The 14,440-nt window shown below is 42.0% G+C and overlaps 1 protein-coding gene across 1 annotated transcript in view; it reads right to left on the bottom strand.

The window, feature by feature from the left end:
* znf512 (zinc finger protein 512) overlaps nt 1-14,440 on the bottom strand; it is a 52,501-nt gene that overhangs the window by 10,434 nt on the left and 27,627 nt on the right. The window contains exons 8-13 of the mRNA XM_067984438.1: nt 13,373-13,497; nt 11,968-12,054; nt 10,665-10,763; nt 4,440-4,607; nt 3,543-3,737; nt 846-947 (exon numbers count right to left, since the gene is read on the bottom strand). Of these exons, the coding sequence (XP_067840539.1) occupies nt 846-947; nt 3,543-3,737; nt 4,440-4,607; nt 10,665-10,763; nt 11,968-12,054; nt 13,373-13,497 (776 nt within the window). The remainder of the gene's footprint in view (nt 1-845; nt 948-3,542; nt 3,738-4,439; nt 4,608-10,664; nt 10,764-11,967; nt 12,055-13,372; nt 13,498-14,440) is intronic.

The raw sequence follows: 14,440 nt of genomic DNA, 5'->3' as shown, positions 1-14,440 counted from the left end.
ATTTACTTTTACGGGAGTCAGTACTGGAATCAATTCCACTTCTGCTCAAGTTTGTGGAAGCAAATCAGAGTTGAAACAATCAGGCTACACTGTACTTCATTACAAAATCAGAGTGTAAAACCAACAAAGTTACCAACAAGGGCAGATCTTTACACCAGAATCTATTATGGACTTAACCTGACCTAATATAGCATTACTTGTTTCTGTCAAAACATGTATTTACAAACAACATTTAATTTTACAAATTAATATTCTGTCAAGCTGCGATTCTCAAATAGAAAACTATCATTGTTTGCAAAATTTTTATCACTTGCTAGTAATGTTTGGTGCTTGACTATAAAAAACGCAATGGAACAAATGTATGTAACTAGGAAAATGATAAAAGTCATTGTGAGGAGCTGCTACAGTAAACGGTTATAACATAGGTACAACTCACAATCATTCAAAATGTGTCCAAGATAAACCATATTACATTCATTTTGAATACTAGCTCATTCCAATCAATACTTAGCATAAATATCAAATTTGATCATTAATTATCTGCGTGAGAAAATTGAACTAACGTCAGTAAAGAATAATGGCACAAAATGCTCCATACACACTGACTTCTTGTCAAAACACCTCAAAGTGCTTCACACAATGAATTTCTTTTTAAGTGCAATGGCTTGCTTTGTACTGTGGAAGGAAACCTGTACAAAAAGTTTGTTGTACAATAACTTGTGACCAAAACAACATTATATTTATATAATGACCGAAGGTAGGAGGGTCATTCATAGTGATGGAACCAAGGTGGAATTTCTTCACAACTACCAATACCAAGATATGCAAGTGGCTACTGTGTTTACCTTGTTTGGACACTGCACTCTCTTATAGGTTTTCATCTCATTCTTCCACTTGCGAAGCACTTCATGACTGAATGTAGGCAAGCCAGGCCTGGTGTACTTTAGCTAAAGAAAAGACAAAAATCACCATTACCACACATTCTTCTCAAATCCAGAATTTTGGTCTGACAAAAACAGACTGGAATGATGCTTGGGCAGTTTAAAGTCAGTGGGCATACATAAAACTACCAGTCAGTATTAGAAAAACCAGACCCACGTGCGAGAAGTTAGGAAAAAAAGACAAAGTAAACATACATTGTTGCAGTAGTTAGCATTTTTCATAGATTAAGACATTGCTGAAGCAGAGTAGAGGGAGTTTTACTCCGTGTCTGCTCCATGCTTGAACGAACCTGGGAGTTCACTGGGTTCAAAAAGTAGAATGATGTTTAATTTCCTGGATCTGATGTTCTCTACCTTGATTATTGCAAAATGCACCAAAAAATAAATAGAAATGGCAGCTACGCTTTTTTGATCATCAACTCCTAAATTCCACCATTGAACATGCAGCAATAAAGCGGTCTCTTCACCTGGCCAAATATGTCTCATGTTCTTTACAGATAAAGCAAAAAGTAGTGGAAACATTACTCTCCCACATCGCACTAAGAAATACACTTCAGTACTCACTCTGTCTCTCTATTGATATACACCTATATCTGTCTTATATACAATTATCTTACACATAACATGCATATACTTTAAATATGTTTGCCACACAAATCACACACCTGATTGGATGAAATAACCTTATAATGCACTCAACTGGTAGGAAAAACTTACCAGCAGCTATATTTCTTCTTCACCTACCCTCCTATGTATCCCTAAAGTAACATTTACAATATACACAAAGTTCAAGAATTCTAAAAAAAAAATTACCAATTCAGTTATCCATTACATCTTACCACAGGCCTCCACTTTCTTCAGCTCTGTTCTTGGAGATCTTATTCTTCTTCTTGGCCTTCACTATGACGTTAACTCTATGCCCATGTGACCTTTCATCCCTCTGCACGCATGCTCTCACTGCCCCCATCCTGTGTGCACTTCTACCATGATGGCTACTTCAGTTCATGAGGGTCCAACACACAAACTGCATCTACTTATTTAATACAATGGGCCAGAAATTGCTTCCGAAATAACGGAGGAGCTCAACAGCGCTCTTAGCTTTCAGTGGTGAATTGAAGGAGCAAGTTCCCATGTTTGCACCTGCGCAGTGAATCACGGAAATCGTGAATTTGCTCCTAGTGGTTCGCCAGCGATATGACAGCTTCGAATTAAAGGGACATCGCACACTGCAATCAGAGAAATCATTGAAAAAGTGCAAACTTGCTTATCTGCCCAGCTGGAAAGTAACTAATTACGCCACCAAACAGGTACGCTTAAAAAGCATGATTAGTCTTAATGGCTACCAAACAGCTAAAAATTAACTTTTGAAAATGTGGAGTCTCATATTACTCTTTATTTTAATAGTTTTTGGTCATTAAAAAAATTAAAAACTTTTAATTTTTTTTATTTTTCCCTTGTCTGTTTAAATTTAATTCAATTATTCCTTTGGCTTTATATTAAAAAAATGTAAAATTTTTGTTTACAATGACATCCAGAATACTAACTTTAAATGAATGAAGTCTGCTTGCCTGCTTGAGCAATGCAGCCTGAATCTGTGGATGTGACTTCTCTTCCTGACAGATATTGTGGGTGTGTTTTCTCCTCACGGTCATTTCCAGCCGTGCGGCAACTCACGCTGCGCAGAAGCTGGGTTGATAGCGCACATTTCGTTTAAAGTTCAAATTCAAGCAATTGGACGCCACAGAGCCCAGAGTAAGTATTTTCATTAATTTAAGTTGCAGAAGCTGCGGTGAGCATTGCCTCGCCGCTCTGCGTGATTTCTGGCCCAATAACACTCTTCATTAACAATTTATCATCCGTACATGCAGCTTGAATCTGCACCACCAGTGTCAGAGGACCCTCCCTGTCTCCACTCTTGTGATCAACATGATGGGAGAACCACGAGTATATGTTAGAAGCAAAAAAAACTGGACAGTAATTTATCTCGGTAGAGAAAGAAAGCTCATGTCATAAGATATTCTCACACGTATTATTTATGACATTATCTTAACACCTGGATTGAGTTACATTCTTGTAGATGATTAATCCTATGCTTGTACTGTACAAGTTTGCTACAAGTCTGTGCCGATCCTTCTCCAGTGACTCCTACTGGTTACTGTGCGTGTGTGTGCGCGCGTACGCATGCATGCATGTCACTAGAGGTGTTGATTGGCTTGGGAATTGTACCCCACAATTAAATTATCTGCTAACCCTAACTGTCTAGGTTCAAATGTAAGGAGTCATACAACGCCAGGTTATATTTGACTCACCTGATGAAGGAGGAAAGCTCCGAAAGCTTGTGTTTTCAAATAAAGCTGTTAGACTATAACCTGGTGTTGTACGACTCCTTACATTTGTCCACCCCAGTCCATCACCGGCATCTCCACATCATGTCTAGGTTCAGTTAGGGTTAATGAATAGCCACTTGGGTCAAGTGCTAACAACAACATAGAGTTGTCAAAAGTGGCAGCTGAAGTTGAGGAAACTGATGATCCCTTAACAACTGATCAATGCCTATCCAGGGAAAAAGCAAAGTTACGAATTACGCAGCTTCTTTCTCACCTTATCATCATCAGGTACCAGGTCCCGTTGGATTTTCCTCCGAGGCCATTCTCGAGCAAGTTCGTCTGCCACTATCTCATGTAAGTGGTAAGCAGCCAGCTTGGCAGAGCTCCTCCGCACTCTTCCACTGGATGTTCTCTCCACTTCTGGTTCACTTTCTTTTTCAGCAGCCTCGTCGTCTGTAGTTTCTGGTGACTAGACAATCAGACACAAATGCAAGGAATTGGCTGGCCAGCAAAGATTTTCTGCATACCATATGTTGAGTTTTAGTATACAAGTCAAAGCTTACAGCAATTGCACCACACATCAATGACATGGAGCATACCAACCTCTGGTATCTATGTTGATCTCTCCACTAGGTATGCAACAGTGGTGTGAGTTGGGTTGATTAACCCTGTAATTGTCTTTCCCTTCATAAGAGGGTACTTTGAGGAGACTGCCCTGCTTTTGCTCAGAACCTCCCCAACAGACATTCCAGCTGAAACTAGGAACTCACTGTGTCATTGCACAGTATTAATGTGCCAATGATATGCTGTGTTATCAGCCCACTTAATAAGCCCATGCAAATGGAAAGAGAGAAAAGAGAGATGAACTGCGAAGTAAAAAGTTCCCCACGTCACAGACTTATGGCAAAGGTTTCCTGCGCAGAGTTAGCATTGCCGCAATCCCAAGAAGCACTTGAAACTGATACCAGTCACTATCAGTTTGAAATACAATTGAAACAAAAAAAAAGTACATACTAGACATTTTCAGCATCAAAAGTCTCATCACAAGAAAGTCTTTAACAATGCAAACCTAACATTCTTGTCCCACGTCCATATACTGTACTGTCTAGGATTGGCAACTAGTAAGGATGAAAAGTAACTTCACGGAAATTTAAATTACTTGTGAACATACCGGTGCATGCTCTGATTTCAAGTGATAATCCAGGCCGGCCTTCGACTTGTACAGCTTCCCACAGTGTTGGCATTTATATAATTGTTTTACCAGCTCAGACTCTTCCTTGCCACACTTCTTCAGATGATAGAGGTAACCCATTATACTAGTGAAGCTGGCAGCACAGTCCTGAGGGAAGATCAGAAAGGTACAGAGTTAACAATTTAAAAGAACTCAATGAAAGGGAAGGTAATGTCATTACTTGAAGAAATATGTACAGAGAAGGCTTGGAAATAAGACACCTTCCAGCTCATCCAAAGCACTTTTAGTCATTCCTGATATGCTCAATATGGTTGTTGCCACTTGACTTGAAAAGAGATCAGATTATATAATCTCAAATATTTTAGTTAAGACTTCTTTACATGGAACGTATCAATACCAAATCAAATTTCAAGAACGTGCATGCAAAAAAAATGCTTTTTCTTTTAAAAAAGGAAAGTTTACATACCAAACTTTCTACTCTCCAATTTAAATCAGGCCCATTAATTTTGAAATGTAATAGGATCTGTCATACCTCACTTCAAAGTTTAGATGAAGTATCTAATTAAAATAATAGAAGTGCCAAATATAGCCCAATGCCAATTATAGTATGGTCCAATATATTTGTCCAGGATTCATGTGTTGCCCAAAGAAAAAGGCCAGGCTGGCACAGCAAGAGGGGTTGAGAAAGAAAAGAGAGGTCCTGAAATATGTTCTAGTAATGTTCTGACCAAAAAAAAACTTTACCTTTAGTTAGTATATCACAGCTAACCAGCTGAAATGACAGACAGTCAGAGAAGGGGCGGGGCAGGGGGAGGGGGGGGGAGAAGTGTTCTGGGTGTTCAGAGCCCCCCTGAAATTTTTAAGATTTTTTTTATTGGACTACACCTTCTTTAGAAAGAACATGCCTTCGATCACTTGATAAAACACAGAAACAATGGATGGTCTTCCTGAGCATGTTAGTTACTCAATTCAAAAACTGATTCATTGGGCTTCCATCTATAACTACGGAAGAGCAGAGATCCCAGTCACAGATGCTCCAGAGGGGAGGGTGAGCGCACGGACCATGTGATGGAAGGAGAAAAAAAAATCAGAGGAGGGGTCATCTTTTTTGTTATTCGTTTATGGGATGTGGGCGTCGCTGGCAAGGCCAGCATTTATTGCCCATCTCCAATTGCCCTTGAGGAGGTGGTGGTGAGCCGCCTTCTTGAACCACTGCAGTCCGTGTGGTGAAGGTTCTCCCACAGTGCTGTTAGGGAGGGAGTTCCAGGATTTTGACCCAGCGACGACGAAGGAACGGCGATATATTTCCAAGTCAGGATGGTGTGTGACTTGGAGGGGAACGTGCAGGTGGTGTTGTTCCCATGTGCCTGCTGCCCTTGTCCTTCTAGGTGGTAGAGGTTGCGGGTTTGGGAGGTGCTGTCGAAGAAGCCTTGCCCAATTGCTGCAGTGCATCCTGTGGATGGTACACACTGCAGCCAGTGCGCCGGTGGTGAAGGGAGTGAATGTTTAGGGTGGTGGATGGGGTGACAATCAAGCGGGTTGCTTTGTCCTGGATGGTGTCGAGCTTCTTGAGTGTTGTTGGAGCTGCACTCATCCAGGCAAGTGGAGAGTATTCCATCACACTCCTGACTTGTGCCTTGTAGATGGTGGAAAGGCTTTGGGGAGTCAGGAGGTGAGTTATTCACTGCAGAATACCCAGCCTCTGACCTGCTCTCGTAGCCACAGTATTTATATGGCTGGTCCAGTTAAGTTTCTGGTCAATGGTAACCCCCAGGATGTTGAAGGTGGGGGATTCGGCGATGGTAATGCCTGTTGAATGTCAAGGGGAGGTGGTTAGACTCTCTCTTGTTGGAGATGGTCATTGCCTGGCACTTGTCTGGCGCAAATATTAGTTGCCACTTATCAGCCCAAGCCTGGATGTTGTCCAGGTCTTGCTGCACGCGGGCTCGGACTGCTTCATTATCTGAGGGGTTGCGAATGGAACTGAACACCGTGCAATCATCAGCACACATCCCCATTTCTGACCTTATGATGGAGGGAAGGTCATTGATGAAGCAGCTGAAGATGGTTGTGCCTAGGACATTGCCCTGAGGAACTCGTGCAGCAATGTCCTGGGGCTGAGATGATTGGCCTCCAACAACCACTGTCATCTTCCTTTGTGCTAGGTATGACTCCAGCCACTGGATTCCTATTGACTTCAATTTTACTAGGGCTCCTTGGTGCCACACTCGGTCAAATGCTGCCTTGATGTCAAGGGCAGTCACTCTCACCTCACCTCTGGAATTCAGCTCTTTTGTCCATGTTTGGACCAAGGCTGTAATGAGGTCTGGAGCAGAGCGGTCCTGGCGGAACCCAAACTGAGCATCAGTGAGCAGGTTATTGGTGAGTAAGTGCCGCTTGATAGCACTGTCGACGACACCTTCCATCACTTTGCTGATGATTGAGAGTAGACTGATGGGGCGGTAATTGGCCGGATTGGATTTGTCCTGCTTTTTGTGGACAGGACATACATGGGCAATTTTCCACATTGTCGGGTAGATGCCAGTGTTGCAGCTGTACTGGAACAGCTTGGCTAGAGGCGCAGCTAGTTCTGGAGCACAAGTCTTCAGCACTACAGCTGGGATGTTGTCGGGGCCCATAGCCTTTGCTGTATCCAGTGCACTCAGCCGTTTCTTGATATCACATGGAGTGAATCGAATTGGCTGAAGACTGGCTTCCGTGATGGTGGGGATATCGGGAGGAGGCAGAGATGGATCATCCACTTGGCACTTCTGGCTGAGGATGGGGATGTTTGCAGAGCCTCCTCCTCCCGTTAGTTGTTTAATTGTCCACCACCCTTCATGACTGGATGTGGCAGGACTGCAGAGCTTTGATCTGATCCGTTGATTGTGGAATCGCTTAACTCTGTCCATAGCATGTTGTTTCCACTGTTCAGCGTGCATGTAGTCCTGAGTTGTAGCTTCACCAGGTTGGCACATCATTTTTAGGTACGCCTGGTGCTGCTCCAGGCATGCTCTTCTACACTCCTCATTGAACCAGGGTTGATCCCCTGCTTGTTGGTAATGGTAGAGTGAGGAATATGCCGGGCCATGAGGTTACAGATTGTGCTGGAATACAATTCTGCTGCTGCTGATGGCCCACAGCGCCTCGTGGATGCCTAGTTTTGAGCTGCTAGATCTGTTCCGAATCTATTCCATTTAGCACGGTGATAGTGCCATACAACACGTTGGATGGTGTCCTCAGTGCGAAGACGGTAATTCGTCTCCACGAAGATTGTGCGGTGGTCACTCCAACCAATACTGTCGTGGACAGATACATCTGCGACAGGAAGATTGGTGAGGACGAGGACAAGTAAGTTTTTCCCCTCGTGTTGGTTCACTCACCACCTGCCGCAGGCCCAGTCTGGCAGCTATGTCCTTCAGGACTCGGCCAGCTCGGTCAGTAGTGGTGCTAGCAAGCCACTCTTGGTGATGGACATTGAAGTCCCCCACCCAGAGTACATTCTGTGCCCTTGCTACCCTCAGTGCTTCCTCCAAGTGGTGCTCAACATGGAGGAGGACTGATTCATCAGCTGAGGGAGGGCGGTAGGTGGTAATCAGCAGGAGGTTTCCTTGCCCATGTTTGACCTGATGCCATAAGATTTCATGGGGTCTGGAGCCAATGTTGAGGACTCCCAGGGCCACTCCCTCCTGACTGTATATCACTGTACCGCCACCTCTGGTTGGTCTGTTCTGCCGGTGAGACAGGACATACCCAGGGATGGTAATGGAAGAGTCTGCGACGTTGGCTGAAAGGTATGATTCTGTGAGTATGGCTATGTCAGGCTGTTGCTTGACTCGTCTGTGGGACAACTCTCCCAATTTTTGCACAAGTCCTCAGATGTTGGTGAGGAGGACTTTGCAGGGTTGACTGGTTTGCCTTTGTCATGTCCGGTGCCTTGTGGTCCGATGCCAGGTGCTCCGTCCAGTTTTCTTATTATGACTTTTTTTTTTAAGTGAGATTGTACATCTGAGTGGCTTGCTAGGCTAGTTCAAAGGGCAATTAAGAATCAACCACATTGCTGTGGGTCTGGAGTCACATATAGGCCAGACTGGGTAACGACAGCTGGTTTCCTTCCCTAAAGGACACTAGTGAACCAGATGGGTTTTTATGACAATCCAGTAGCTTCATGGCCACCATTACTGATATTAGTTTTTTTAAATTCCAGATTTTTTATTCAATTAATTGAATTTAAATTCCCCAGCTTCCGTGGCAGGATTTGAACTCCTGACTCCAGATTATTAATCCAGTAACATAACCACTATGCTACTGTACCCAATATCTTGCTTAATGAACCTACTGACCAGATATAGAGCTGATGTTGCTGAAACCCAGTGCACACTAAGCCAGGAACATGTACGTTTGCACGTGTATTCCCATCCCAGAAACCCTCAACTTACTGCTCTCACTGGAACAGCAAAGGAGACTGGGAGCTGAGGCTCAAGAATAAATAATATACTTCACTGCTTTGCCTCAAACACTGCAAAGATGGCAGCCTCACACTGGAGGCTGGTCAAAGCCAGCCACTGCATCGTAAGATTAATGTTTTTTCTTCAAACAATAAATTCAATATTCTGTGGGGAAAGAGGAGGAATATTTATTACACAAATACTCTAGCATAAGATAAATGCTCTAGTATAGGATAAGACCACTGGAAAATTGAACCACTTTATCTCAATATTTCTTTCATATTTAAAATTAACAATTGAGCTAATATCAAGCAGAAGAGTGTTTCAAACTTCTACCACCCTTTGTGTGTAGAAGTGTTTCCTAACTTCACTCCTGAAAGTCCTGGCTCTAATTTTTAGGCCATGTCCCTTAGTCCTAGATTCCCAAACCAGCAGAAATAGTTTCTCTCTATCTACCCTATCAGTTCCCCTTAATATCTTGAAAACTTCAATCAAATCACCCCTTAATCTTCTAAATTCCAGGGAACACAACCCTGATTTGTGTAATCTCTCCTCGTAATTGAACCCTTAGAGTCCAGGTATCATTCTAGTAAATCTACGCTGCACTCCCTCCAAGGCCAATATATCCTTCCTAAGGTGCGGTGCCCAGAACTAAACACAGTGCTCCAGGTGTGGTCTAACCAGGGCTTTGTATAGCTGTAGCATAACTTCTACCCCCTTGTATTCTAGTCCTCTAGATATGAAGGCCAGCATTCCATTAGCCTTTTTGATTATTTTCTGTACCTGTCCATGACATTTTAATGATCTATGTACATGGACCCCTAAGTCTCTTTGGACCTCCACTGTTTCAAGCTTTTCACCATTTAGAAAGTACTCTGATCTATCCTTTTTAGGTCCAAAGTGGATGACCTAAATTACCTACATTGTCCACACTGAAATCCATTTTCCCATTTACTTAATCTATTAATCTCTCTCTCTAATTTTATGCTTCCATCTACACTGCTTACAATGCTGCCTATCTTTGTGTCATCGGCAAACTTGGATATGTGGCTCTCTATCCAGTCATCTAAGTCGTTAATAAATAGTGAATAGTTGAGGCCGCAATATGGATCCCTGTAGGACACCACTAGTCAATTTGAGTGCCTGCCCATTATCACTACTCTCTACTTCCTGCCGCTCAGCTAATTTCCTAACCAGGTCAATAAATTGCCCTCAATTCCATGAGCTTCAACTTTAGCTACAGTCTCTTATGAGGGACTTCATCGACTGCCTTCTGGAAGGCCATATAAACAACGTCCACAGACATTTCAAAAAGAAGCAAATCAGAATGGAAGTTTTTAAGTGAACTTTTCAAAGCAATATATAAATATCTTTCTGTATATATAGATATATAATAATAATATATACTAGTCAGTGGCAGTAAGTGGAGAATCTAGAACTGGGGGCATAGTCTCATGATAAGGGGTCGGCCATTTAGGACCGAGATGAGGAGAAATTTCTTCACTCAGAGGGTTGTGAAACTTTCGAATTCTCTAATCCAGAGGGCTGTGGATGCTCAGTCGTTGAGTATATTCAAGGCTGAGATCGATAGATTGTTGGACGCTGAGTGATATGGGGATCGGGTGGGAAAGTGGAGTTGAGGTCGAAGATCAGCCACGATCTGATTGAATGGCGGAGCAGGCTCGGGGGGCAGTATGGCCTATTCCTGCTCCTATTTCTTATGTTCTTAACTGCATGCAACATTTTCTGCCCTTACCTCACGGAGACACTTCAGTCTCCCCATTCTTCTCAACACCTTTCGAAGTCTCTCCCTATCAGTCTGCTCATCAACCACATCGCCATCTTTCAAAATTGGCTGGAAAGAAGAAATTGAAAGCATTATCCCGGCATTGTGAGCATACGTGCACATTTTGTCAATGCTATACAAAAAGTATTGGACATCATTTGGTTCCCCCCACCACCCCTGTTCTAAAACCATTCAAATAAATCATCAAACCTGACTTACTGAGTTAGCACACTGGAACCTGAACCCAAACCCAGCTCAGAAAGGTAGACTAAAGTTCTCCTCCTTCTGATAGCTGCATGGGTCCATTAGAGAATTAAGTTTGGGTAATATCAATCCAAGTTCCCAGAAGCCACATGACTACCCAGAATTTGGCACTAAATTGGCAATCTTACTGGGATGACTGGAATAGGAAGCAGAAATGTCACACTGTGCACAAGGGATAGTGTTGTGGCAGAGTACAGGGAGTTTGTCACTGCACCGGACTCACCTGCTGTGCATTCTTCTAGTTTTTGGACTCATTTCACAGTGAGCCCAAAAACTAGAAAAATGTTCCATTCCTCACAGCTGACAACCTATATGTCAATAACACTTTCTTTTTTAAAGTCATCAAATCCAGTTTTGAAATAATTTATCCTCTGTGAAGGATAAAAACTATGTATAATTTAGCAAAGAACTGTAAACAATGTTGTTTCCTTATGTTCCATTCTTTATTTTGACAAAGATCCAATCATACCACCACTAAGGCATTCACCCCTTCTACACACATTCTTTCCATATGAATGCCAAGCACCAAAACTAAGCGAGACGGATACATGGTCATGGTAGGTGTTTAGATCGCACAGCTGAACGTTTCGCTACCAGCCACAAACTTGCAAGTTTGAATTCTGGAACTCACACTTCAACTCGCATCACTCATTTGGTCAAATTTCATGAGTTCTCAGATAGTCTATTTGACAGAATGCCATTCATCGGATATGCTACTTATTTATTTTTGCATTAAAAAGGTGTTAAATCAAGCTCAGATCCAACAACCTGCTGAAATGCACTTAATCAAGACTCAGAACAGGAATGTTAAACTGATAGCAACAGCCAATGAGATTTGACTAGGTTTGCTGTCCAGAAAGCCCAGCCATATGACCACTGTATCTCATGAATATGACCCGAGAATACAGGTCTATTTCATGGGGTATAACGAGGAGAAAAACACTTTAGCTTGGTCATGCGTTGCGATAGCAAAACACCCAAGGTTTTGCTTAGATTGTAACTACATTACCATGTTGTTATGATCTGCCATTAAGTGATACTTGAGCCCAGCTAAAGACTTTAACTGTTTTCCACAGTGTTGGCATACAAAAGGTTCCTAAAAGAAGAAGAGTAACTCTTAGAATGGAATGTCAAAATGGTTTTTGCTTCCTTATTCTACTGCAAAGAAAACAAATATTGTTAGTTAATTTAAAACAAAAAACATGACAACATTTTGAAATGTCCTTTAAAAGACCAGAACATTCCATTACACTGCTTTAAACAAATGTTCAATAAGTAAATATTGCAACAATCTTTAAATTAGCTCAGAAAGGCTTCATACAGAATAGGCACATAATTCTAAAGTATTTGAGATTCAGTTTGCAATGAACATGTAACCACCAGTCATTCATCATCCGTGCCACATTAAGTGCTGCCCATTTCTTATACTTCTGACATCATTAGTGTCAGGTGTTTGAGAGTTGCCCAGTTTTGCCTATGCTGTGCAGCAGGAGAGAAGATGGATGCTGATAATATTGTGCTTCTAGGAGATTGTAAAAAATAAATTTAGACATCTGTGTCAATCGCAACTCAGTGGTAGCACACCCGCTCCTAAATCAGAAGATGGTGGGTTTAAGCAACAACACATGGCATCATGCATGACGGAAGGAAGTTGATACAAAATTCCCCACATCGTAGAGTTGCCCAGATATACTTGCTTCATTAAAGGGAGGAGTCACATGGAGTTCTTTCACGTCGGGGGGGGGGGTGGGGGGGGGGGGGGGCGGGGGGAGGAGAGAGGAGAATATCACAAAAAGTTATTCCGCTGGCCCACCTCATACACCTCCCAGTGGTTGCAACAAAAACTTACTAACAGAGGCCTGGGAGATGGAGGGGAGAATAAACTACCATTCTTATCTTGTCATCGTCTACAATTTTTTTTAATGCTGGTTATAATAACCTCAGACAGTGGCCTGGAGGATTGGGGTGGGAAGTATAACTTCAGAGAGGTTAAAGAGGAGAGCTCATATCCTCAAATAAATAGAAACAAAGGCTGCAGATCGTGTGCTGCCCTGGTGCGATGGAAGGAAACTTGAGTTTCAGAAAGAAATAAAAGGCTACTGTCTACAAACATGAGTTCTAATTTTTCTTTTGCAATCCTATGAAAATTTAAATCATATATATAGTGGAAGGAATATCACTCTGACTTACCAAAGACTTCAACCTTGCTAAAGGCTTACAACTCAAAATGGGACTACTGCATTTGTTAGCGCCAAACCCACATCTTGCAAACAAACTGCATGTAGCAGTTATAGTGTAGTGAGTCACAAGACTACGATACATCAATTACTTGACCCCAGTTTGTAGCAGGATATACGACATAACTTATTTCTGTTGTCTTAAGTGAGACGTTACACAGTAAAACTAAGAGGCACCTCTTTGCAGTTCGCCATGTGTTTTTTCAGTCCTTCTACTGTCTTTCTCATGACAGCCTTACAAGTAGGACATGTAATCTTCCCCTTTTCCAGAATTTCCAGATACCAGTGTTCCTCCCGACTGCCTGCGAATTAAATCCAATCACATTTAAAATTCACATTAATTAAAAAAAAGACACAGCTAATATGGATAGTCTATTTTTTTTAAAATTAAAACTGATTCCAGGCATTTTTCAAGTTTCCCCCAGCCCTTCCCAAATGAGTGCAGCAAAAGCTGGAGTTCCTTGAACGAGAAGAGCAATAAATGAGACTTCAGAAAAGAGGTGTAGGGCTAATAATACAAAAGAAAATCAAGTGGAATCTAGAAAATACGGAGGGGAAGAAACAAAAGATTAACAGAGGGTATGTAGAAAGACTGACCGGTAACAAAAGAAAATAGTAAACGATTTTATAAGCACATATAAAAAGTAAAATAGTTAAAGAAAGGGTAGAACCTGTTAGAGATGAAAAAGGATACTAAATTAGTACTTAGCTTGGATTTTCACAGAACAGTGCGTTAGTAGAAATGAAACCACACAAGAGGAGGAAGTGGAGCATTTAGATATGATGTTTACAGATAAGTGGTATGGGACAAACTAGTGGAACTCTAAGTGGAAAAAGCACCAGGTCTTGATGATATGCATCCCAGAATGCTGAGGGAAGTCAGAGAGGACATAGAGTCTCTGACCAAAATCTTTCAAACATCCTTGGATATGAGAGTTGTGGCAGAGGACTGGCGGGTTGCCAATGTAACACCTCTGTTCAGAAAGGGAAAAAGGGATAAACCAAGTAACTATATACCAATCAGCCTAGCATCAGAAGTGAGTAAGCTTCTAGAGGCCATAATGCAGAGTGAAATTAATACTCACCTAGAAATACATGGGCTGATTAAACATGGATTTACACAAGACAATTCATGTCTGACAAATTTAATAGAGCTCTTTGAGGAAATAATGGAGTGTATTGATAAAGAAAATGGAGTGTATTGATAAAGAAAATGCAGTGGATGTTGCATATATGGATTTTCAA

Source organism: Heptranchias perlo, chromosome 5, assembly GCF_035084215.1.
Source record: "Heptranchias perlo isolate sHepPer1 chromosome 5, sHepPer1.hap1, whole genome shotgun sequence".
Lineage (NCBI taxonomy): Eukaryota > Metazoa > Chordata > Chondrichthyes > Hexanchiformes > Hexanchidae > Heptranchias > Heptranchias perlo.
This window is presented reverse-complemented; position numbering and strand designations above follow the sequence as displayed.